The 17,292-nt window shown below is 44.6% G+C and overlaps 1 protein-coding gene across 1 annotated transcript in view; it reads right to left on the bottom strand.

Moving 5' to 3' along the window:
- AVL9 (AVL9 cell migration associated) overlaps nt 1-17,292 on the bottom strand; it is a 74,955-nt gene that overhangs the window by 40,399 nt on the left and 17,264 nt on the right. The window contains 3 exon segments of the mRNA XM_038759590.1: nt 1,977-2,048; nt 6,229-6,314; nt 13,139-13,259. Of these exon segments, the coding sequence (XP_038615518.1) occupies nt 1,977-2,048; nt 6,229-6,314; nt 13,139-13,259 (279 nt within the window).

Raw genomic sequence — 17,292 nt, 5'->3', positions numbered from 1 at the left:
TGCCATCCATATTAATGCCATTTTGTCTGGGCGGTCTCGTGTCAACCCTTTTGGGGAAAAGCAAATTCTTAAAGATCTTATTTCCTACATTGAACCCCACAAGAATCAAAGACAGAGTCTAGCCCTCGAAATCCATTAACAACGTCATCATCATCAATCGTATTTATTGAGCGCTTACTGTGTGCAGAGCACTGTACTAAGCGCTTGGGAAGTACAAGTTGGCAACACATAGAGACAGTCCCTACCCAACAGTGGGCTCACAGTCTAAAAGGGGGAGACAGAGAACAAAACAAAACATATTAACAAAATAAAATAAATAGAATAGATATGTACAAGTAAAATAGAGTAATAAATATGTACAAACATTCTGAAAATGTCAAAAATGTCACACGTCTAATCTGCAAAAAATGTCACACTTCTAATCTGCAACTTCCCTGAATTTTTTGGACACAGATGACAACACAGATCCAAATCTGTCACAGATCTGAGGGCAAAACTACAACTCATGCTAAGCAGACTAGTTTTCGATTGCCTTTGGTTAGAATGATGTGGCAGTCTCATCAAAAGTCTTCAGGCAAAAGCTACATGCATTTAAAACTTGTATAATAGACCTCTTCTTGTCAAATGCTTGTGTTGCCCTTAAAGAACTTCTAGTGACTGCGTCAAGAGAATTTTCCCAATTGCAATAATACAGTTTTCTTTGGCCTCTTCTCTACAGGGAAAGTTCCTTTACTAACCTTTGAACAAGGAAACCCTCTCTGCAGAAGGCTTAAAAAATAGGGATGCTTACCTAGCAGGCCCACAGAAAAATTGCCAAGCAGCAATCTGTGAGGTGGGGCAAGCAACAGAGTGTCAAAAGCCAGACCCAAAGAAATGGCTGCAGGCACAGTTTTCACTAGGTGATTAATGAGGTTGTTCTTGCCACACACCTCTACATGGAAAAAACATTCAGAAAAGTTTACATTTTCCGGCAATTATTTTAATCTTTAACCGTCACGTAGACTTTTGTGGGAAATTTTACGACAGCCATTTACAGGGCTCGTAAAACTCGTTAATTCCCAGAAAAAAGTTGATTCTGCAATTTCTAAGGGGAAAGTTCAGAACCTTCTTTGGATAAAAAAAATCCAAACGAAACAAATAACCCCATATTTCCCTGAAGTGGATTGATGTACCAGAGTTCCAACTGCTCTTTCTCCATGAACACTCAGCAAAATGATTTTTAGGGATTTCGCTTTGCTGTGGAATAGGAACAAGAATTGAATGGTGATGACTTCAGACAAAGGACTAGAAAGCATGAGTGTTATGGAAGGGGTTAAATACATTTTCTGCTTTATTAAAAAAAACCCTAATGAGTGATGGTATAGTTGCAATTTATCAACTTGAGACATAAAAATGACATAAATAGGTACAATACTCAGAATACATTATACACTTAGTCAGAATTTGGGAATTTAAAAAAATCGCAGGCCTATAAAACAATGTAAAGCATATAGAAGGGCATAGAAGGATTCTGAAACTCTAATTAGAGGGGCTGGTTTTGTGTTTAATACTGTGTCGTGGCTATAAATGTGAACTAAGTTATCTGTTACATAGGTACGGCATTAGCTTAGTACAGTGCTCTGCACACAGCAGGTGCTCAATAAATATGATTGAATGAATAATTGAGAAAAAGTACTCAATCACCTATGATCGTTGGGTCTGGGGACAGAGGAGGACAGTGAAATCTGTTCATATTTTTTAAAACTCTTTATTCAATAGCTTCTACCTCCTTCCCAACCCAACCTTTTCACCACAGCACCCGAAGCTCCTAAAAAAATCTGGTCTGAGCTATATCTTTCATTCTCCAAGAAGAAAAAGCCAGTTATTTTCCCAACCCAACCTTTTCACCACAGCACCTAAAAAAAAAACCTAGTCTGAGCTGTATCTTTCATTCTCCAATATGCATTTTATTCCTTTCAAATTACTCCGTCTCTTACCAGCTGGCTTAACACGCAGACACTCTTTTGAACAGTTTCTCGGGTGACATCTGCTTGCCGTACTTTCAGCGTCTATTAAGGGACAAAAAATGACCACGTAAGTCAACGAACAGATAATTTTCGCAGATAAGTGCGCATCCGAATGTTTAATGTCCAGAAACTCAGCAAGTGCTTGTCGAATCGTCTGGGTTAAATATAAGATCTCAGAGAACATCATTCTGAGGACCCAGTTTAAGTTTGAAATATGTAAGTCACCCTGTCCCTTCCCCTGGATTCCATTGAGGAACTCAATGTAGTCATCACCATTCAATTCTTGTTCCTATTCCACAGCAAAGCGAAATCCCTAAAAATCATTTTGCTAAGTGTTCATGGAGAAAGAGCAGTTGGAACTCCAGTACATCAATCCACTTCAGAGAAATACGGGGTTATTTGTTTTGCTTGGATTTTTTTTATCCAAAGAAAGTTCTGAACTTTCCCCTTGAACATATATTACAGAGTTAACACCCTACTGCAGTCGCTTATTTATTCAGCGCTTATCGTGAGCAGAGTACTATACTAAGTGCTTGAGAAAGTACAGTTCACTAGCAGCCAACATCTCTCCCACCGTACTTCTGCATTATGCAACTTACTCTAAAGACAGTAGTTGTTGGCAATGGTATTTATCAAGCGCTTACAGCGAGCAGTGCCCTGTACTGAACGACAGGACAGTGAAATTCTGGAGTGGGGAGTTGCTCAGGTACCACATATCTCATAACCCTGAACCACAAGAAGGTGGAAGAGAGATTGATAATGATAATAATAATAATAATAATGGTATTTGTTAAGCGCTTACTTTGTACCAGGCACTGTACTAAGCGCTGGAGTGGATACCAGCAAATCGGTTGGACACATCATCATCATCATCAATCGTATTTATTGAGCGCTTACTGTGTGCAGAGCACTGTACTAAGCGCTTGGGAAGTACAAGTTGGCAACATGTAGAGACAGCCCCTACCCAACAGTGGGCTCACAGTCTATAAGGGGGACACATGTGGGGCTCACGGTCTCAATCCCTTTCCAGATGAGGTAACTGAGGCCCAAGAGGTCAAGTGACTTGCCCAAGGTCACACGAGTGGCGGAGCCAGAATTAGAACCCGGGCCCGGGCCTAGCCACTATGCCATGCTGCTTCACCCATGGTAAATGACGTGCATTTAGCTTTAATTCTATTTGTTCTGACAACCTGACACCTGTCTGCATGTTTTGTTTTGTTGTCTGTCTTCCCCTTCTAGACTGTGAGCCCGTTGTTGGGTAGGGACCGTCTCTATATGATGCCAACTTATACTTCCCAAGCGCTTAGTACAGTGCTCTGCACACAGTGAGCGCTCAATAAATACAACTGAATGAACGAATGAATGGCAAGAGAAGAGTGAGATCTGTCTATCCCCAGCATCATGGTCAGCAAGGTCGGCCACAGCAGTGGGGGCTGCAACCTCGTCTCTAGACTGTAAGCTCGTTGTGGGCAGGGAATGTGTCAGTTCATCGTTACATTGTACTCTCCCAAGCGCTTAGTACAGTGCTCTGCACACAGTAAGTGCTCGGTAAATATGACTGACTGCTGCTCAGCTCTTCCCGCGGATGGCCCCTGCTGCTCAGAGACGGCGCGGGGATGGAAGTGATCCGACGGCAGGGAGTAAGTTGGGGTTTCAGAGGGCAGAGGTGAAGGCGTTCTGGGAGAGATGTGCCCACGGAGTCGCTGTGGGTCGGAGACGACTCGACAGCGTAAGTGCTTAGTACAGTGCTCCGCACACAGTAAGCACTCAATAAATACGACTGAATGAATGAATGAACAAGACAAGACAAGCGCTCAGTAAATACGACCGGGTGAAAGGCGGGAGAGTCGAGGGCAGGAGAGTGAGGAAGATATCTTGGGAGGAACGGTGCTCCAGCGCTTCGAACAGTGCTTTGCACATAGTAAGTGCTTAATAAATGCCATTTAAAAATTTAAAACAAGAATGAAAAGGGCGGGATATTGTGCGTCGATCTTCCCAGCGAGATGTGAATACACAAATAGTATCATCCATCCCGTCACCATCCACTGCACGATGTGGGGTGTTTAGTGGGAATCCAAGTGTGTCCAGGGTGGTGGTGGCCTCTCAGTGCAGCCCCTCCTGAAAAGCTCGGGTAGGGGGGCCCTGTTTCGGCTTCCTCATTTCTGGACTCCCCACACATTTCCTCCGGCGTCCGCCCTTTAATTCAGTCTTCTTCCGCTACTGGACTCACCCAACGGCTGAGTTGACAGTGTTGTGCACACCGTAGACACTCAATAAACACTAGTAATTACTGAATTGAGATTACTGTAAAAAAGGCATCCTAATTTATTTGGCCTTCTCTGACCTACTGACGCACAGAAGCAGAGTGGCTCAGTGGAAAGAGCCCGGGCTTTGGAGTCAGAGGTCATGGGTTCAAATCCCAGCTCCGCCAACTGTCAGCTGTGTGACTCTGGGCAAGTCACTTAACTTCTCTGGGCCTCAGTTACCTCATCTGTAAAACAGGGATTCAAACTGTGAGTTTATCACCTTCTATCCCCCCTCCCAGCGCTTAGAACGGTGCTTTGCACATAGTACGCACTTAGTAAATGCCATCGTTATTATTATTCATTTTCATTCAATCGTATTTATTGAGCGCTCACTGTGTGCAGAGCACTGTACTAAGCGCTTGGGAGGTCATGGGTTCGAATCCCGCCTCTGCCAATTGTCAGCCGGGTGACTTGGGGAGAGCCACTTCACTCCTCTGCGCCTCTGGAAAATGGGGGTGATGACCGTGAGCCCCCCGTGGGACAACCTTGGAGTCACAGGTCATGGGTTCAAATCCCGGCTCTGCCAACTGTCAGCTGTGTGACTTTGGGCAAGTCACTTAACTTCTCTGTGCCTCAGTTACCTCATCTGTAAAATATGGACTCAAACTGTGAGCCCCCCCCCGTGGGACAACCTGATCACCTTGTAACCACCCAGTGCTTTGAACAGGGCTTTGCACATAGTAAGCGCTTAACAAACACCAACGTCATTATTACTATTATGGGTGTATGCACCTGCACAGACAGGTGTGCCCATGCGACTGGAAAATGATACCACAGAAACAAAGTGAAAACTGCCAGTGGGCCTCAGGTTCATTTTTTAATGCAGCTTTGTAAACAGTTGTGACATCAGCGGGCACAGTACACACTGAGGAGTAACCTAATCTAGAACAAATAGTTCTGTACTCAACAGTAAACCCTGAAAGGGTGGGGATCTGGATCTTGAAGCAAATGCTCAGACCCAGTTTATCAATCAGGGAGGGTTTGGACGACAGTAAGTATATTTATTTAGGAATGAAACGGAACAACGGCTGTAGGAGTAGTCAACTCTATCACCCTTGGCTACACTGTTTCCATTTAAAAATGCTTGTGTGACAACCCAATCTTACTAAAATATGAACCAAATACTATGGAGGGAAAATCAAGAACACTGTAAAATTACATATAGTAAATTATATAGTGAGATGTTCCTTTTTACAAACACAACATACATTTTTGTCACATACTATAAAATTTACTATAAACATGACATAGGTAAACAACTATAAAACATACCCTACAACTGAAATACATGTCTGTAATCTTTTCTAAGATGATTAGAGAATCTGAACCTTTGTACTGTCAGCTGTAAAACTCCAGCTGTAGTCTCAGGTGTTCATGACAGGTCTAAGTTTATACCAACCAAAACTCAAATTTTTCTACATCAGGCAAAAATGCCCACCTGATTATGGTTACCATGGCACAACATTTCCAAAACAGACACGGGTGCCTATAAAAATTACAACTGTTATAAAAACCGGGTTCTGTGAAAATTTTCCTTCAGGGTTAAAGGTTCAGAATAGGGCTCTAGAAAATAATTATTTTGGCAAACTCCCACAGAGCCTCACTCAGTTGACTTAGCCGTAACGACCTGAATTTAGAGAAGCCATGTGGCTTAGTGGAAAGGGCACGGGCTTGGGAGTCAGAGGACGTGGGTTCTAATCCCGGCTCCTCCGCTTGTCTGCTGTGTGACCTTGGGCAAGTCACTTCACTTCTCTGTGCCTCAGTGACCTCCTCTGTAAAATGGGGGTTAAGACTGTGAACCCCACGTGGGACAACCTGATCACCTTGTATCTGCCCCAGCAGTTCAGAACAGTGCTTGGCACAGAGTAAGGGCTTAACAAATACCATCATCATTATTTTTATTATTACTGTCTTACCTTGGCTTCTATCTGCCTGTAGCAAGAAACGCCATATACCGTTGTTCGACTTCCGTTTCTGGGTGGCAAGTGGAAAAACACGGTATCTAAGGAAAGGAATATGGACACATCAATTCGTCAAAGCCCAAAGATGCAAAACTTTCTTCACCTGTTGTCGTCATTGCCAACTTCTCTGCCAAAATGGCACTCTCCTCAGGTGATGGCTACTCTGCACCAAAGCACAATATAATCTCCACTAATGAGCTGTGGTTCATCTGGGGTGCAGAATTAGCCACGACCTTTCTACGGCAAATTGGGGTGGGAAGATAGTTTTGCACGTGAACCAGAGGGGTCTAGCCTTTGTGGTGAAAGTTACGATGTTGAGCGGGGCTTTATGAGAGGAGTTGGGATGGGGACGTGCAGCCCTGCTCAACGTTGAGGCTTTTACAGCCAAGTTTTCCTCTGTGTCGGGATTGCTTCCACTTCCCCACACTCCCATCTCTCCTCCTCTCCAGCCTCATCCCGCCGCAGAAGGAAGGGGCGGAATCCACCCACCCCATTCAGCAGTGAATCCAGTGTGGGTGGAATGCAGAGATTGGAGGTTTTTCAGCTCAGGGACGCCACTGACGGGATTTTTTTATGGTATTAAGCGTTTACTTTGTGCCAGGCACTATACTAAGCACTGTAGTACACACAAGCGAATCAGGTTGGACACATGGAGTCCAACCAGTCTTAATCCCTCTTGTACAGATGAGGGAAGCACAGAGAAGTGACTTGCCCAAGGTCACACAGCAGATAAGTGGCAGAGCCGGGATTAGAACCCAGGTCCTTCTGACTCGCAGGTGCGTGCTCTATTCCCTAGGCCACGCTGCTTGATTGATTTGATTGACTGATGATTCCCAGCAAAGTCTGGAAGACTTTCCCCTCCGTCCTGGTGTCAGAACAACGAATGTTGTGGCATGACTATTCATGCATTCATTCAATCGTATTTACTGAGTGCTTACTGTGTGCAGAGCGCTGTACTAAGCGCTTGGGAAGTACAAGTTGGCAACATATAGAGACGGTCCCTACCCAGCAACGGGCTCACAGTCTAGAAGGGGGAGACAGACAAAAAAACAAAACATGTGGACAGGTGTCAAGTCATCAGAATGAATAGACAGTAAAAAGTCTAGCCTTCACTGACAGAGGGATTTTTCCATTATTCGGGCTTTTCAATCATCCAGTTCGCCTGAGCTGGAGTTAGGCTGGGAATTCAACAGTAGCTGGACACAACACAAAATCTGAAACTTACCTATAGTTAAACCGTTAAACGACAAGAACAAAATTGCAACGGTCCTTTGGTGCCAAAAAAACCCCACTCCATAAATGGTGACTACCAGTAGCTTCTGCATTTGTTAAATAACAATGGGCGGAAATTTCCTTGGAACAGATGTGTCAGTTTTGCATTTTTTTTTAGTTACTCCCTCACAGAAAACCATAAAGCTGCAAATAATAGTGATCTGACACCACAATAACTGAAATAGCTACGTAACAGCAAGGCCTCTTACTGTTAACCTTCTTAAAATCTCATTTCGGACACCAGTCAATAGTAATTATTGAGCACTGAACTGTGTAGAAAGCATCTGGGAGAGTACAGTGGAATTAGTATACATAATCCCTGTCCTCCAGGAGCTTACGATTTTGCAGGGGAAACAGACATAGAGTTTGTAAGATATGTACGTCCCGCCTCCAATCTTCCTCCTCTCCAGTCCATATTCTACTTTGCTGCCCAGACAATTTTTTGGAAAAATCATTCAATCTGTACCTCTCCCTCTTCAAAAACCCCCTGGCCCATTCACCTCCGCATCAAACAGAAACCCTTCCCTATCGGCTTTAAGGAACTCGATCAGTTCTCAACCCAACCCGTGTAGTCCGCTCCTCGGATGCCCACCTACTCTCTGCATCTCGACCGCATCTATAATAATAACAATAATAATAATAATAATGGCATTTATTATCCCACCACTGACCCCGTGCCTCGAACCTCCCTCGGGCCTGGAACTTACCTCCCTCTTCACGTTCAACAGGTTGCCTTCCCACCTTCAAAACCCTCCTAAAATCATATCTCCTCCGAGGTCTTCCCGAAGCTGGCATTCCCACTCCTCCCTCCCCTCTTCATCAACTACACGCTTGACTGTCTACCCTTTAAGCACTTTGACACTCACCCCAGTCACACGGCACTTATGCAAGTATGACTTTGGGCGAGTCACTTCACTTCTCTGTGCCTCAGTTACCTCATCTGTAAAAGGGGGATTAAGACTGCGAGCCCCACGTGGGACAATCTAATAACCTGGTACCTACCCCAGCGCTTAGAACAGTGCTTGGCCCATAGCAAGCGCTTAATAAATTCCGTTAGGATTATTTCAAAAAATGAACTGGGAAGCAGAGTGAAGTACCGACTGGAGACGGGAGTGAATGGAGTCAGAGAGACCAATCAATCAACCGATAAATCAATGGCATTTATTGAGTGCTGTGTGCAGAGCAGCGTTTGGAAGAGAACAAAAGGTTAAAAGAGACACAGATTCCTGCCCTCAAGGAGCTTTCAAAGAGCCTGATGTAATTGGTTAGAGTACGGGCCTGGGGGTCGGAAGGACCTGGGTTCTAATCCTGGCTCTGCCACCTGTCGGCTATGTGACCTGGGGAAAGTCACTTAATTTCACCATGCCTCAGTTACCTCATCTGTAAAATGGGGATTAAGACTGTGAGCCCCATGTGGGATAGGGACTGTGTCCAACCTGATTACCTCGTATTTACTCCAGGGCTCAGAACAGTGCCTGGCCCATAGTAAGCGCTTTTTTATCACCCCGATGCTTAGATCAGTGCTTGACACACAGAAAGTGCTAAACAAATACCTTCATTATTATTATTATTATTATTAAAGGTGGACCCTGGAAATGTTGTGGAGGAAGAATACGGTTAGTGGCAATAAACCAAGAAAGGTAAGTGATATATAACTGTTCTCCTTCCTTCTCTTTGTGAGGGATCGATCTGATTATCTGATATCTATGCCCATACTTACTTAGACAGTGCTTGGCACATAATGACCACTTAATGAATGCTATTATTATTAAGAATGTGAACATTGCCGATGCAATTTTAAAACCCAATCCGGATCCAGTAACATGTTAGCCTCTTCACTACACCACCACTCTAGCACCGTAAAGTGTCCCGGACGGTCTACTTCAAGACTATAACTGGACCAAATAATAGGCAGATACTCACTGAAAGTTAAATAATCATATTACACACTGTTTACACCTTTCAAGGGCTTAAAAAAAAAGGCTCTTCAAAATTAAAACTGACTTTGTGATATCCTGCCCGGGCCACAAAGGAGGGAGAATTTCAGGTCTTCCTGCCTTGAGAAGCATGCCACGTGGAGGCGAGTCATTTACTCTCACCCATGTCTGACACTCGTGGAGTGGCTACGCGTCTGATGATATCAGCTAGAGCCCGGCCAATTCCAGGACAGGACTGTGACAGAGAGCAAGGCAGAAGGGAAGGTTAAAAAGGGAAACCAGAAAGGATAGAGAGCCATCGTGCCTCCCCACTGCTAAGGTGCTGTGGCCTCGGGGCCCAGAGGCGATCTCCAACACTCAAATTCAGATGGCAGTTGCCACAGATGGTTTGCGGTGCGGTTGAGCGAGCGGGCCTCGTGGTTGGGAAAGGAGAAGGTCTACCCTATGGATGGTGATCTCCTCGGGTGGGCAAATAGCAGCAAGCAGAGCAAGAGGACGGAGCCAAACAGCTACAATCCATGCAGTCCCACAGAGCAGAGGGAGAGTGTGAAGCTGTCTTCCTAACATCCACAGCCCACTGTTGGGTAGGGACTGTATATGTTGCCAACTTGTACTTCCCAAGTGCTTAGTACAGTGCTCTGCACATAGTAAGCGCTCAATAAATACGATTGATGATGATGTAGTTCTGCCCACCCGTAGTCTCAGATCTTCCCTCTTGCGGGCAGGAGCATGTTGGCTTCAGGCTTTCACTTCTCATCACCTCATATCCTCCGTACACTAGTCTTTTGACTTGTACATATCTATTCTACTTATTTTATTTTGTTAGTATGTTTGGTTTTGTTCTCTGTCTCCCCCTTTTAGACTGTGAGCCCACTGTTGGGTAGGGACTGTCTCTATATGTTGCCAACTTGTACTTCCCAAGCGCTTAGTACAGTCCTCTGCACACAGTAAGCGCTCAATAAATACGATTGATTGACTGATTGATGTTGCACTCTGCTCATGGAGACAAATGGTCCTGGGCTTTCCTTCAGGATAGAGCTGACTTCTGGATCTGCTTCCGGATAACCCCCAGTTCCTGATGGGGCTCATCCCATCATCGACTGGCTTCCTTCCCCAGGGATTCACCGGGGGCTTTTCTGGGGGTTTGGGTCCAGTTTGGGGGCCTGGCTGGGATTCATTTTCTCCTTTTGTTATGAAATAGTGGGAAGAACCCAGCCACACACTCATTCACACAAGCATCCTCCCTGGGGACAGTCTCCAAGGACCATCCACAGGTAGATATGTGGATGTTTTCAGTTGTGGGTTATTTTTGTGGTAGCCCAGGTTAACTTAAGGAGCAATACCCTACATTGGTCAGTCTGGGGGTAAGCCAGGATTTTGGTTGAAACTCTGTATTGCATCACAAGTTTGCTTTGGAGAGGATGTGAATGTGGTTTTCTTCCCCCAACTGGTTAATGAACCTTCTGGGAGCAGGCCAACAACAGAGGGCTCCCAAAGTTTTTTCTAATAATAATAATAATAATAATAATAATAATGATGGCGTCTGTTAAGCGCTTACTATGTGCCAGGCACTGTACTAAGCGCTGGGGTGGATACAAGTAAATCGGGTTGGAAACAGTCCCTGTCCCATGTGGGGCTCACAGTCTCAATCCCCATTCTCCAGATGAGGTAACTGAGGCCCAGAGAAGTGAAGTGACTTGCCCTGCGTCACACAACAGATGAGTGGCAGAGCTGGGATTAGAACTCACGACCTTCTGACGCTCAGGCCCGGGTTCTAGCCACTACACCATGGGGAGGTGGCTGGAAGTTACCTGGACATTATCTCAGGGAGCAATAGTTGAAGTTTTTCTGATCTAGATTAGCCAAGGTGAAGGCAGTGCAAATTTCCTCCTTTGATCTGGGGCAGTTCTGTTTGGGGAAGGCTGGCTACCAGGGCTCTAATCAGCCGCACTGCCGTCTTCAGCCTTCTCGGGTTTGGACTCGGGGACTATCCGTCTGTCTGTCTTTTGCCTCAGGTGGAGATGCTACCCAGCACTGCTCTGGAACCACAGACAGTGAGTAGCCACGTAGGAGCCTTAGACACAGAACAGATCAGTCACCAGAAGCAGTGTGGCACCCTAAAGGCAGAAGAGGAGGGATGCGGTGGGAAACCCATTCCTAGGCTGGAAGAGTCCCGCAAAACGATGGGAGAGGTAGCAAGAGACTGGCAGACAGTGCTTGGGAGAGAGATGGTAAGAAAAATAATCAACATACAGAATATGTAAGTCAAAGCCTCATTTGGGGGGCTGAGAAAGTGAATTTGACTTCTGTGTTAGTCCTATCTGTAAGCCCCAATTGTGGACGGTGCAAAGCCCTCATACGCAGCACTGATTTCTCCATCGAGAATCGGCCCAAAGGTAGTTTTTTCCCTTTAGCTGCAGCATTTTCACCGCACCTTGAAGAAGATCTCATAATAACAGGTTGGACCAACCTGTTTCGGATCAGGGGTTTGGGAGAGAAACCCACGAGGAATTGAGCCTCTGCTCTTGGAGGCTTCACTTCGGATTTCCGGGCCTGGCTCAGGAGCCAGACAAGCTCTAGAAATGGTTCCAGAGCACTTAGAGTAATTACATGCTATTCCTAAAGGTTATTTTTAGTTCTTTCTCCTGCCTCATCAGGGCATTTATAAAAAGGAGTCGAGGGTGTTGGATTGGGCAATAAGAAGATTATACGTTTTCATCCTAACTCTCCCACTGATGAACACTGTGGCCCTGAGCTAGTGACTAAGCTTGGATCTCAATTTCCTCACTTACCACATGGGATCGGAATAACTGAGGAATATAGACAAGGTTCTACGCAGTGGAAAATCCAAACTGAGAGGTGTAGCTCACTTAGAAAAAAAGTTAGACTTTTTTTTTTGGAGGAAATGAAATATTTATCAGGAGTCTGAGCATCCTGAGTCTTCACGATGCTCAGTAGAGGTCCAGGGGCTACGCAAGTTTCTTTTCAAAAATTCCTCTCTCAGACCCCTCAGCTTCAAACCATGTTCTACCTCTCCTTCAAAGACCGTTTCAAAATCCACCTCCTTCAGGAGGCATACCCTGGATTAACTCCCTCACCATCCATGCCAAGCCATTCCCCAAGCTTTCTCAGTACTTACTGGTTTGTTATTATTGATTAATTATCTGGGGGTTTATTTCTAGCTACCCAAATATCCTTTATTATAACCTTGTCCTCCCCACAGACTGAAGACTCCTTGAGGCTGGAGGTTATATCCTAAAATTTCTTCTGAATTACCATCAAGTACAAGTCCTATTCGTTACTGGCACTTTAAAAATATCACTCATGATGAGGAGGCATGATCATCCTGGAGTTCAATTTCAAACACTTAGAACCCTGTTAACTGGGAATAGTTTAATTTGCTTGGCTATTCTCTGAGCTTCCCCAGTGTACCCTAAACTACACTCAGTTTCCCCCATATGCCAAGGGTTTTATTCCCAATAGAACCCTTGGTTAAGGAAAGCTCTCTGGCTGTGGTCCACCACCCCACTCTGTATACACTCAACCCTTTCTTCCAACACTGCATTCCAATTTTCCTAGTGCCCTGGTAGCATTCGACCCAAAACACAAAGTTAAAACGTGCAGTATGGAAGACCTGACCGTATCCATCTTCATACCTTCCTGATAGTTGTGAGCTCCATCAGGCAAGGCAAGGAAAGGTAAATATTTCCATTCTTCTGGTAGAGCGTGGCTGTCATGTCCCTCTCCTGTGATCAGAGGAGGATAGGAGAATTCAACCTGAAAGACAAAATGAGGTCACGTTATCTATTAAATATGACAGCAGAATGAAGATCTTAGAGAACAGAGTGTATTCTATTCATAAAACTCAAGGTAAATACCCGGGGCTTGGACTTCAATAATGATTCAGGGGAAAAAAGGAGTGAATCATTTCTGGAATGTAAAAAACTCAGTAAGGGAAGGCAAGGGACCTCACAGGGCAATCCACAGGCTGGGTGGAAGATCTCATTTTAAACTACATTTCAAATTTAGGGTGACGCCTGTTTTATAACTCCCTTGTGTTTAAAATGGGATTTATAAGATTATTTGCGTCACAGAGACACCGCTGGCATAATGGAAGATAAAAATCACAGAGGGTATTAAGATAAAAGCATTGGATGGTTACTAAACAGTAAGGGCAAAGCAAGCAGAGGAGAAAAATTACGGATTTAGCAATACCTGAAATAAACCCAGGATACGGATTTAGTTAGTTTCCAACCTATCGAGGTTGCTGATGAAGGTGATTTTTTCACTTGGGAGCAGATGATTTACTGAATCCCCTACACCCACGGCAACATTAAATAATAATGTTTCTTATTTGCCACCAAGAACAGTAGTGGTATTTGTAAAGTGCTTACTATGTGCCAGACACTGCACTAAGCACTGGGGTAAATACAAGATCATCAGACTGGACCCAATCCCTGTCCCATGTAGGGTTCATTCCCAGTCTAAAGAGGAGGGAGAACAGGCACTGAATCCCCATTTGATAGATGAGGAAACTGAGGCTCCGAGAAGTGAAGTGACATGCCCGAGTCACACGGCAGGCAAGTGGAAGAGCCAGGATTAGAACCTGAGTTTTTGACTTCCTTCCCTTAGGGCTTCTCAAAGAGAGGAGGCAGGGATTCAGAGTCTTATCGTCCTAGTCATCATTAAAACCCTACTTAGTTGTGAAGTCGCTTTTCTGCCGGGTGGCCTTGGGTAAGTCACTTCACTTCTCTGTGCTTCAGTTCCTTCATCTGTAAAATGGGGATTAAGACTGTGAGCCCGGTGTGGGAAAAGGACTGTGTCCAACCCGATTTGCTTGTAACCCCGCACCCCCCCAGCGCTTAGTAGAGTGCCTGGCACATAGTACGCGCTTAAAGAATTCCACAATTATTAAGTGCTACAGGGCTTGAACAATGACTAAACCCAGACCTGTCTGTACTGACGAAAGATCGGAACTGGTCCGATTCCTGGAAATGTGAGGGAAGGAAAGCGGCCTCCAAATCTCAACGGAATGAGACGGGTCGCTTTTACATCAGTTGGTGGCTGCGGGGATTCAGCTGTAAATCAAACTGGCTGTCAGCTTGTGAAAGAGCTTTCCAGAAAATGAGAACTCCATGGGCTGGCTTTTCTTTCACGGATCAGTCACTCGAGACAAGATGAATACAGGATGAGTAAGTCCCAGTTCACTTTTCACCTCCTCTCTTTGTGACCCCAAATAAAAAGAATGGCAAAAAAAAAATCAAAAAAACAAAACAGAAGCACAGGGGATTAAGAAACTTCTCACTCCCCACAGAATACCACCCACACGCTGAGCACAGTTTCAGGGAAAAGTTTTTCCTTTAGGTGGGAAAAAAAAAATGCACTTAATCTCAGAATGATGCTGGTTTATGACTTTCTTTTTCTTATCTCCTGGCTACTTTCTGGAACAGAGGGAGCAGTGAATGTTCAAATCTTCAAATAAAACTTCCCTGTGGAGGGGAATCACAATCAAGATTTTCTATTGTCCTTCTGCAAACCACTTTATCTAGATTCTCCTCCTGCAGTGGGCTTTTCAGTCGGTCATTCACGCCAATCAATCAAGAAATGGTATTTATTGAGCACTTACTGTGTGTAAAGCATTGTACTAATGCTTGGAAGAGTTCAGTTCAACAGAGGTGGTAAGCATGTTCCCTGCCAACAAGGAATTTACAGTCCAGAGTGAAGCTTACAGTCTAAAGTACCAAGAAATAAATTTCACTGTCAGTGGTGTCATATTTTAAATGACTCAATAGACAGTAGTTATTGAGCACTTACTGTAGGTAAAGCACTGTGCTTGGAGACTTGCTTGGGAGACTACAATACAATAGAGTTGGAATAAATGACCCTTACCCTCGAGGAGCTTAAAAAAGACAACCATCTGTCTATATAGTACGCCCATGTTTGAGTATGTCCACATATATATCTATATCGTAAGCGCTCCAGGGAGTATTCTTGGACTGTAAAAAATATCATCCCCATCCTTTTGGCAAATAAAGTACATCAGACAGAGCAGAATCTACTATGCCAAGGGATTAAATCCACGAAATAAAGACCTCTATCCAAGGAACAAACAGCATGAACCTGTCTAAAATCAAATAAAACAGCCTAAACATAGAAAGCACTTTCTAGTCATTCTCGAGCCACAGGGAATTTCCTTTCTTGATTCCTTCTATTTTTTATGAACACGTCCTATTGATTCTTCATCCCTTTCCAGTCTTGGAAAGTATAAATAGAACGGCGGCATACCTAAGCAGAACTCGAGGTATTTCCGTTAAAGCTGAGTCGAGCAACAGACTTTAGCCGATTTAAAGCTCACTTTGCCTCCTGAAACCCTCCGCTGGCCGGAGATCTTCCCGCTGCTCAACACTATATCCCCATAAGTCAGTCAATCATATTTATTGCGTGCTTACAGTGTGCAGAGCACTGTACAGAGCGCTTAGGAGAGTACAAAATAACAATAAACAGACACATTCTCAGTCAGCTCACTCCCAGTTACCCCATCTTTGCTGCTTGCTTCATGCTTCCCTCAATTTCCCAACCATCTCCCCATCAAGGCGAGGCCTGGGAAACCCCAACTCCATCGTGGGAAAACTCCCATTTATTCTCGACCTCTTCCTAACTCAGTCGCTGTTTCTCCTCTCTGTCGCTGAGTCCTTGCTCCTGGCAGACAATGTTGCCTCTCCAATCGCCCTCAATCAGCGGCACTTAATGAGTGTTTACTGAATGCAGAGCAGTGTACTAAGCACTCGGGAAAGTACGCTGGAGTTGGAAGATGTGATCCCTGCACATAAGGGAGCTTAGGGTCGACATTCTCCCACCGTTCTCTTTACCAACTGACTTCAGGGAAGAAGGAGAGAAATTGGCTTGCTGCTTTCCCCATGCTGCTTTTGCAATCAACCCCATTTACTCAGCGCTTACGGTGTGCCGACGGCTGAATTAAGCGTATTTGGGAGCGTGCAACAGAAATCACTGCACATGGTATTTGCCCTCAAGCATGGAGATGCCAATGGACTGCTGGAAAGAGTATGGGTCTGGGGTCCTAATCCCCGCTGTGTGACTTTGGGCAAGTCACTTAACTTCTCCCGTGCTTCAGTTTCCTCATCCGTGAAACGGGGATTCAATACCTGTCCTCCCTTCCTCTTAGACGGTGAGCTCCATGGAATACCATCGAGAAGCAGCGTGGCTCAGTGGAAAGAGCAGAGTCAGAGATCATGGGTTCAAATCCCGGCTCTGCCGATTGTCAGCTGTGTGACTCTGGGCAAGTCACTTGACTTCTCTGGGCCTCAGTTACCTCATCTGTAAAATGGGGATTAAGACTGCGAGCCCCCTATGGGACAACCTGATCACCTTGTAACCTCCCCAGTGCTTAGAACAGTGCTTTGCACATAGTAAGTGCTTAATAAATGCCATTATTATTATTATTATTAATACCGGGACTGTGCCCTATTCATTCATTCATTCAATCGTATTTATTGAGCGCTTACTGTGTGCAGAGCACTGTACTAAGCGCTTGGGAAGTACAAGATGGCAACATATAGCGATGGTCCCTACCCAACAGTGGGCTCACAATCTAGAAGGGGGAGACAGAGAACAAATCAAAACATATTAACAAAATAAAATAAATAGAATAAGTTGCTAACAATGAAGAAAATTAACTTTTTAAAAATTAAATTTTTAAAAAATATGTTTTATCTTCTTTTGTATCTTCTCCCCACCATTCATTCATTCAATCGTATTTATTGAGCGCTTACTGTGTGCAGAGCACTGGACT

Source organism: Tachyglossus aculeatus, chromosome 2 (assembly GCF_015852505.1).
Source record: "Tachyglossus aculeatus isolate mTacAcu1 chromosome 2, mTacAcu1.pri, whole genome shotgun sequence".
Classification (NCBI taxonomy): Eukaryota; Metazoa; Chordata; class Mammalia; order Monotremata; family Tachyglossidae; genus Tachyglossus; species Tachyglossus aculeatus.
This window is presented reverse-complemented; position numbering and strand designations above follow the sequence as displayed.